The sequence below is a fragment of the Halyomorpha halys genome, unplaced genomic scaffold (assembly GCF_000696795.3).
Source record: "Halyomorpha halys isolate HHAL.00 unplaced genomic scaffold, Hhal_1.1 Scaffold202.1, whole genome shotgun sequence".
Classification (NCBI taxonomy): Eukaryota; Metazoa; Arthropoda; class Insecta; order Hemiptera; family Pentatomidae; genus Halyomorpha; species Halyomorpha halys.
Window position 1 is genome coordinate 270,345 of NW_027116652.1, and position 9,498 is coordinate 279,842.

Consider the following 9,498-nt stretch of genomic DNA (forward strand, 5'->3'; position numbering starts at 1 on the left):
AATATATTATTTCTATGTAAGTGTGTAAAAAAAAATTTGTTTTATTAAAATACAATGTAAAATTTGTTGATTGTAAATTTCTGTTAATTGCTAATATTTTCATTTTCAGAACTTGATAATGGTTATAAGAGCCCGAAATGTTGTTCGGATGATATTAAGAATATAGGGTATAAATTCCAGAAAAGATAAACAATGAAAGAGTAAATTATTTCAAGAAAGTACAAACATTATGAATGAATATAATCAAAATATTTCTAATGAATTTTTTATAAATAATAATGTTTTTCTAAAAGGAAGCACTTCTATAAAAAAATTTGTATTCCAATTAAAAGCAAAATTGGTGTAAGTCAAAACTGGAATTTTGATATATTCAACAATTTAAGAAAATTCCATAAAGACTTTTTCATGGCAGGTATTTCTGTGAAAAGTGGTCAGTCACAAGTATATCCAATAATTTAAGAGTACTACAATTTAATATCCACTCTGTAATGAATGAATGAATTAATTTTTCATGGAAACAGTATGACTTAAACAACTCTTGCTTTCAACAGCTCAATTAATAAATCTAGTGTCAATTATAAATTATTATGAAAAGATATATGAATTATATTTAAAATTAAATACCATTTGTAAGTTTTTTATTGTTGACTATCTGAGTTAATGAGATGATCCAGGTTGCAATCAAGAAAAACAATTTTCTAGACTGCAACCTGGACCATTGCCTTCATAATTTTTTTATGTTATAAATCTACCATTTGTGGCTGTGATATATAATACATCTAATTTCAAGACCTTTTAACTACTTTTTTTCGAAAGTTTTGAGTGACTCATGAAGTTTGATTTCTTTATCTGTTGGTAGCTTTAAGAATCAAAAAAGCTCTCTTCAGCTAATACTTTTCTGTTTATTAAAACTTCCAATTGATGATAAATTTACTTTAGAAAAGAAATGTAGTTATGAGGATTTGGAATTATGGTCACAATTATTGGCATACCTAACCAAATATTCCAAGGGTGGCTAACCCTCCTCTTCTTTAAAAAAATTATTTATTGTTTAAATAAATTAATTGGCATCCATGTTAAGTCTCTTTATTATTTTAATAACAATCAGTTTGTTGATAAGAAAGTTATAGTGCAAAGTTGATCTATAATTAAAAGTTTTAAAAATGAAAGAAATTGTGACAAAAGAGAATGATTTGACTAATATTAATGACCTGTGCAGAATAGCCTGAAAAAAGTTTTTAAATATTTGAATGTGAGGTGTAATTTTATATCTAAAATTGTCCTAGAGGTTGGTCAAATTAGCGGAAACATTGGATTGTTAATGAAATAATAAATAGTGTTGAGACTTAACCTGGATGCCAATTAATTTATTTAAACAATAAGTAGCAGTCGCAAGAAGTTGAAAAGATTATAGATATATTAAAAAAAAATTAACTAAAGGTTAATACTAATTATTAATATTATTTTAAGGCATCTTGGTGACAAAATGATATTTTTTGTTTTACTTGTGAATGTTAATTCTTCAAAAATCTTCTGCACAAACAGTATTGAGCCCCACGGTCCATATGGTCTAGGTACATATTTGTGCTATTATTCCAAAATAAAATATTAATTTAAAATACCTCTTTCAAAAAATAAAATTCTATTTTAATGATTAAAATATACATTTTTAAAGCTTGACTTTCATACTAATTATCATTAATTGAAACATAATTAAGTACTTTGTGTGTGTATATATATATTTATACTACTATAATTGTTTGTCATGTTATAAATTATTTTTATTACCTTTAGCTTGAAATAAAAAAAAAATGGGTTAGAGTCTTGAAACACCGATCTACTCGAGCCTCTAGGGTACCAAGGAGCTGTGGGGTGTGGCACACATGAGTGAGGGTTACACTCCCTTTTATAGTCTCAGCCTAAAGAGATTGGCCTTCTAATTGGATGAAGCTATAATCACTTTAAAGGTAAGATATCAAAGGGTCTTCAACAGTTCTCCAAATCCTATTATCCACCATCTTAGATTATTTTTAGATTTAAAAAGTCTGCTAAGAACTGGCTTAAGCTTTGATCCACTTTCTATTAATTTTTGTGTAAAATAGGATTTATGTTTGAGATTTCTATATAATCCATATTGATTTAGTCTAGTAACAGTTATTTTTTTTTATTTACCAAGCAATCTTATTTTTACCCTATAATAACACAATGTTATATTTATATTTTACATTGCATGAAATTATAATATATTCATTTTATTTATTAAAAATATTTTTTTTAATCTATAGGAATTTTTATAATCATTAAACAGAGTGGGTTATTTTGTTGTGCAATGTTTTAAGCTGTTTTTATCCTTGGTGAAAAAATGAGTAGTTCAGATTCTCTAGTGCAGTGGTTCCCGATCTTTTCTTGGTGGCGGAATCCTTATGGCACTAGTAAGAAAATGGTAGAACCCTTTTGGTAGAAGTAGGTAATTGACGGAACTCCTACATTTTCATTTGATACGGAGTGTTAAATGTTGTTTTTTCAGCAAAACATAGGAAAGCCTAGTATAACTATACATAACCTATGTAAAATTGAAGAAAATTTGAGATAGTACGCCTCAAAACTCTGTTGAGTTCATGTGGAATAGCCCATTCCTAAATTATTTCGTGGAACCACAGTGTTCCTCGGAACACTGGTTGGGAACCACTGTTTTAGTGTATGAAATTTTATGGAGACATCAATTTTTATTCACCTATTTAATCTGATATAATTTAGAATGACATTAAAGTTTGTATGAAAAAATTATAATTTTTAATGTTAACGGCATCATTTGATTTATTTATTATTATTATTATTTTTTTTGTTACATCAGAAAATTAATAACTTTTTGATTGTTATATAAAAAATAAATCACTAGTGAGATGTAGATAGTTGACCGTAGATTACTACTGGGAGAAGATGATCGGGAATGCTGTTAGCAAAAAAAAATATAAATAAACAAAAAATTATTTATTTATGCCGACGTTTCAACCTGAGTTTCAGATCTACATCAGGGAGGTTAGTAGGGAATCCTAGCTAAAACTGAGTTTTATGAAGATCTGAAACTAAGGTCGAAACGTCGGCATAAATAAATAATTTTTCGTTTATTTGTTTGATTTTTTTTGCTGACCGCGCCCCCGATCATCTTCTCCAGTTAATAAATCATAGACTTAAAACTAGTTTTTGAAATATTTGCAATCAAATAAAATTGAGATAGTTATAATTTTTGTTTATGTCTAATCTTATTACTAACAATAAATTATAATGTAGTTTTTAATTTTAGTCATGTACATAAAACTTTGTTATAACATTTCTTTTTAATAACGATATCTCACCTGTTTGTGATTATGGGTGATTCACATTTACTTCCACATTTATTTAATTGTACAATATTGGTTAATACTAGTGAATAGTTTTTTTTTTCTTCAAAAATTGCTCTAATCGCTATTAGTGTATATTATAATTAAGATAAGGATTTCAGGGGCAGGACAGATAGAAAAGAATTATTTTATTTTCTTCTATTATTTACTAATAGAATAGTATGTAGAATGTGTAACCAGCCTTACTACCTCCACCTATCTGCCCTGCTTAAGCAGCATCTTTCAGAATGAAGGCATTCTATTTCAATCAATGCACTTAGTCTCAAATTTATATTTTCTAGTTTGTTTTTTAGTATAATAAAGTATTTGTACTCTTTATTCTCCCTTCCCCCACAACCATCTTCTCATACAACTATTATAATTTTTTTTAACCAAATTTCATTTATCAAATTATTTTTTAAAGTAATGAAGGATATCATACCTTCTTTCAATTATTTTTATTTTATAATTGCCCTAATATGATTTATTGTTTTTTTGTTAAAGACACATTATAGACTTCTATTTTTTTGTTTTTTTTAATTTAGATACTTATCTATTTTTATCAATATTTATGAAATGTTATTATTTTTTCTTATATTATTGCTAATATACTAATAAGTTTTCCCCCATAATGATTGCTAATTTTCTTCTTCTATCTTCATAATCTTTGTATTCCATATTATAAATACTCTGTATAGTTATTATGATTACAATTAATGTTGATCTTATTGTAAGTGGAAAACATTTATGCAATATAAATAAATAATCAAGCAGTAATGTAATAATAATTGTTATTAACTATTCTGAATAAATAATCATGATTTACTGAGTAAGATATTAAGCTGTTCATTATTTATAATCATTCATGTCGAAATGAATTATTAAGAAAAATAGCAAAAATATGTTTACAATTTAAGGATAGAAAAATTATTCCTATTTTTTTTTATTAACATCTTAAGCATTTTTTTAGATGGGATATGAAACCACCTTAAGATCCCAGTATGATTTTTGATGAGTCTGCTTCTTCCATGTTCTTTAAGTAGTGTGTTCTGGAATCGCTGTTACTTCACTTGCTGTTGATGACACTTCATCAGGAGAAGGAGTGCATGAAAGAGATGGAAATTTCTTGTAAAGAGCAGTCCTGTATTTAGGGTGACTGGAAAAACAATATTTGATTATCAGAAAGATGATAATAATTTGTAACCTGTACAAATATATCTTAAACTTGATATTAGAAGGGTAAATATCTATTCTACCTAGTTTTAATAAGTACTGTTTTAAGTTTGAAAAATATGGAGTCCCTCATTCAAAAGTTATTTGAAATAGCAAGCTTAATAACAGCTAATTTTTGTGTTCTAAAACCTTGACACGTTAAACTACAGGTAATTGAGAGAATATTAATTTAACAATTTCAGAACTGACATCACTCATTTTAGTAACAAGCCACAGTTATAATCTTACTTAAACTGAGAAAAAAAAGAAAAATCTATTCTATAAAGTGGTATTACTGGTTATTCGACTTTAACTAAAAAGTTGCTATCACATCCCAGGTACATATAAGTCGTAAATATATAATTTCAGTTTTTACAACTTTTTTTATTTGAGCTAGGCTGATCATACACTCACATACACCTACCATTTTTTGAGACTTGGTTGTTTGTACTGAGGGTACCTCAAAACTGAAATTTGAAATTTTTTACAATCATAATACTTCTCCATACTATATATTTCATATATCAGTATGTGAAATTAAAAACAACAGTTAAATTTTGCTATTATTTAAATTTTTAAAAAATCGATACATTATTCTAGAAACATTTCACATAAATTTTTGTAGATTGCCTACTTAACATTTTCTGACATCAAATTATCATATACCTTTAGATTGAGGCAATAACTTTTAATTATTTATGATTGCAAAAAGATTTTATTGGACTTTTGAGTTATCACAGCCTAAGCGATGATTTACTATTCTTTTTTTTTTTGTTAATTTAATGTGTTGAAGTAACGATAAATAATGCATTCGTTTTTTAATGTATTTGATATTAAATAAGGTTTTGAGAATGGGCTGATGACAGAAACTAGAAGAAGTTAAAATAATTTTAAAATTTCTTTATCTAATTATCCTGCTTTCAGGTCCAAAATTAAAACAAAATAGTGCTCTATTCATTTATTTTTATCAGAGATACTGGGTTCACCTTTTCAAAATCTGATTCTGATGCTGAAAAGGAAGAGGAAGTATCGCTGAAAGATCATAGATAGAAATAAATTAAATTAGAAAAACATTTCTGGCCCCTTATTAAAATTTTGTTAACAATACATCTATTTTTAGGTTACATATAAAAGAAATTTATACTTAACATTTAATATTTACCTAATAGCATATACAATAGGGTTGTAAACAGAATTAGCTTTGGCAAATACTGAGCCCCATATAGTGAAGAGCGGTGTGATTTTCATCATTTCAAAAACTCCAATGAAGTTTATGACTAAATAAGGAGTCCAGGCCATGAACCAAAGTGAAATGGTCATTAATGCGATTTTTGCCAATCTCATTTCAGCTGATGATTGTTTGTCATTTGATCTCAATGAAGATACATTCATTTTTTTAGCTTGTTCTCTCATTTGTTTTTCATGAGCACATACAGTCTGTTGGAATGGTTTAACATAAATGATTTTAAAGATTCCCTCTTTAAAAAAAATTAAGGAAAAACTATGATTACCTTTACAATGAAATAGTATGAATATATTATTAGGAAAAGTGGAGTAAAGTAAGCAATAGTAGCATAGATGATAACATAACTTTTGCTGTACCAATCAGTGGCGAAATAATCTGTTCCACATGATAACATGTTTCCTTCTGGGACGTATCTGGAATAAAAAGAAAAAAAATTATAGTTGATCTAACTTCATATATTATTGTATAAAATATAAGTTTAAATACCAAAGCAATGTACATGCATAGATAAATTTATTATTATATATGATTCATTCATTTACTGACTATCTCTGTGGTGAAGTTATTAGTAATTTTATCAAAAGTCATCATAACATAGATTTAATTGTTTAAATAAATTAATTAGTATCAAAGTTAAGTTTCACAACTCCCTTTATTATTTCTTTAAAACAGAAGAAAAAATATTGTGTTGATGAGGAAGTGATAAAAGTATTAAGTTAATCTGTAATTAAAAGTTTTAAAAATTAATGGAATAGTGAAAAAATAGGGTGATTAACTGAAATTAATGACCTAGGCAGAATAGCTTGCAAAAACTTTTTGAAAAATTGGATGTGAGTTGTAAATTTATATTTAAGATTGTCCTTGGGGATTGCTGAATTGGCCAAAACATTAGACTTTTAAAGAAATAATAAAAAATGTTTTGAGATGGATACTAATTAATAATATTTGGATACTAATTAATTTATTTAAATAATAAAAGCCAGTCTTAAGAAAGTGAAAAAATGATATCAAAATTTAATTATTCGAACATTTCAGGAGTTTTTTAAAATGGAAGTAGTCCTTGAATGAAATCGAATAACTCTTATCACAGAAAAAAATTGCGATAAAAAATATAACTGATCTATATAAGGAAAAGCTTGTTGTGACAGATTGTTAGGGAAAATTGGTTTTATTATTTAATTTTGAAAATAAAATGTACATTTTGTTCTCCAAGTAATTAATATAATTTGTTCTCTTTGTAATTTTTTTTTTTATTAATTATTATATATAATTTGCCATAAAACTGTAATTGATACATAATAAATGTTAAGGTACAAATACTTTTTGCAGGATACAGTGATATGATTTGATTTTTTTGATTTTTTAAATTAATTTTAAAAAAGAATAAAGTAAATAAACATAAATTATAAATAATGAGACGAATAATTAATTTGCTTGATTAAAAAAAAAATATATATACAATAAATAAGTTTTACACTATTCAGATTGCTTGGTTTGTTTACATTCTGTCTATTAGTATATGTTTGGTTTGCCTGTGAGTTTATCTTTTTAATGATGATTTGCCGTAGTCTCCTATTTTTTTTTATGAACGGATTATCAGAAATGGTAATAAGAGAGAGAAAGGTTTCTGTCAGTAAGTATGTATAATCTTTAGTCATTGGGAGCTGTAAATTTGTAAATATGATTGTAAATAAAACAACACTTTTTGATTCAACTCTGCTTCAGACCATTTGGAAGCTAGCTGTAATTAGCTTGGGTCTGTCTTCTTGTTGGGCTCATTTCATTACATCTACTCTTTCTTTTATTTGCTACAAAAAAAAAAAAATCCTGACAGCACAGAATAAGTTCGATTCCCACCAGTGCTATAATTAAACTAATTTGCCAGTAAACATTAATTTTGTGAAGGTCTTACTTCGTTCCTACAAAGGTTGGTTTTCCTCATAACTAAATAACCTCTACTTCATTTAATAATTGACCATATGAGGCTACAATATTTGGCTGTGTCTCTAGTTCAGTTTGTAGAAAAATTATGAAAAAATTGAAAACCAGTTTATTTTCCCCTATACAACCATCCCTATTATATTCAAAACTTTCAATAAGTTTAAAAGATGTCTTAATATCCAAAAATAAATAAGTACATTAACAAACCTGTTCCAACCGAAGAGTGGTATCAAACTCCAACTTACAGTTAATGTCCAGATTAATAGAATTCTGAAGATAGCACCTCTAATAGTCATAGGTTTTCCATTGATCCCCTGTTGAATATTATATATAATAAACTATAAAGTACAATTATGAATAAGAAAGTATTATATAATTGATATAAATATAGTTATAATCAAACATATTATGTGACACTTTAAGAAAAATAGGGATTATTGCTTGAAATAATATTTTAAGTACTTCATTCTACATAATACATTTTCTATATGTATATATAGTTCTTTTGCTCACTCATAGGTAGCGTTGCTACAATGATGTTACCAAAATTTGAATCTGAAAACAATTAATTGAATTTAAAGATTTGTACACCTATTTCATACTAGGAAATCACGATTTTTAACTCATGAAAACTACCTTCATTTAAAGTTTGAAAATTGAAAATGTATTATATATAAGAAGATGGTCAGGGTTTTGGTCAAAAGTGAAACAAAATAGTTGTAAATGGTTTACTACAACTATTTTGTTTCACTTTTGACCGCAACTCTGACCATCTTCTCAAGAAAAAAAGAATGTCTAATTAATTACATTCTTACATTAATTTTAGAGAATTGTGATATTATTAAATAGGATAAGATATATAAATATTTAATCAATTAAAAACTTATGTTGTATGATTTGATTTACCTTTGCAATGACTGCGTACCTATCTAGTGCGATGAATGTCATTGACCATATTGATGTATTGCCAGTAACGCCACCAAATATTCCATACAGATCACAAAACAGCGGGCCTATAAATATTATTATTGTTTTTTCTATTTTCTTGAAAGCAAGTAAAATCTTATGACATCAAATTTTATCATAAAAATATTTATTCATAATAAACTGAAATAAGAGTTCTTTACCTAATGCCCAGGTTTCATAATATGAATTTATGACCATTGTTGGAGAGTTTGTCAACATCATCAAAAAATCTGAAAAGGCTAAATTGACAACTAGAAGATTTGAAGGTGTTCTCAGAGTTTTAGTTGAACAAAATATATAAATGACCATAGCATTTCCAACAGCACCTACTATCCCGAGAAGAGCTATAGCAAATCCAATTATTCCATGCCAAAGTGGGTTCATTGGTGGAAATTGATACCTATAATGTAGTATTATGGATAATAAAATTGCTAAAATAAAAAGAAAGACAATATCTTTAAATTCCATTTTTTAACTCATTTTATTTAATTTTTATAAATACATCTAGTATTATAAAAACTTTACAAAATATAGGTAAAACAAACAAATTATTATTATTTTTATACTAGTATAATACCAATGTTTAGGTAAAAAATTTACCAGTAAGGATCAATCCGTGAAATCATTTCTGGTAATACCGAATCCACAACAGTTTTATTGTAAAAATAAACAACTTGAGGATCTAAAGGATAATTGGGTAAAAAAGGCTTCATTTTATTCATTCTTCAGAGGACTCTGTAAATATAAAAATAT

At 26.5% G+C, this 9,498-nt stretch overlaps 2 protein-coding genes across 2 annotated transcripts in view; both read right to left on the bottom strand.

Moving 5' to 3' along the window:
* The window catches only part of LOC106679429 (opsin-1), a 7,584-nt gene extending 5,702 nt beyond the window's left edge, over nucleotides 1-1,882 (bottom strand). Inside the window, exon 1 of the mRNA XM_014418591.3 lies at nucleotides 1,789-1,882. The gene's annotated coding sequence lies outside the window, so the exon portion shown is untranslated. The remainder of the gene's footprint in view (nucleotides 1-1,788) is intronic.
* A 2,324-nt stretch (nucleotides 1,883-4,206) lies between these two features.
* Nucleotides 4,207-9,467, bottom strand: LOC106679428 (rhodopsin). Its single transcript, XM_014418589.3, has 7 exons — nucleotides 9,346-9,467; nucleotides 8,907-9,145; nucleotides 8,686-8,792; nucleotides 7,987-8,093; nucleotides 6,104-6,251; nucleotides 5,755-6,029; nucleotides 4,207-4,536 (listed from the first exon to the last, which is right to left on the bottom strand). The coding sequence occupies exons 1-7, from the start codon at nucleotides 9,465-9,467 to the stop codon at nucleotides 4,416-4,418; spliced, it is 1,119 nt and encodes a 372-aa protein (XP_014274075.1). The 3' UTR covers nucleotides 4,207-4,415.
* Between the last annotated feature and the right edge of the window lie 31 nt (nucleotides 9,468-9,498).

Coding starts and splice junctions, on each gene's coding strand:
- LOC106679428 (XM_014418589.3), bottom strand. CDS start 9,467: ATGAATAAAATGAAGCCTTTTTTACCCAATTATCCTTTAGATCCTCAA. Junction 8,793..8,906: donor TTATGAAACCTGGGCATTAG/GTAAAGAACTCT, acceptor TAATATTTATAG/GCCCGCTGTTTTGTGATCTG. Junction 6,030..6,103: donor CATACTATTTCATTGTAAAG/GTAATCATAGTT, acceptor CCATTCCAACAG/ACTGTATGTGCTCATGAAAA.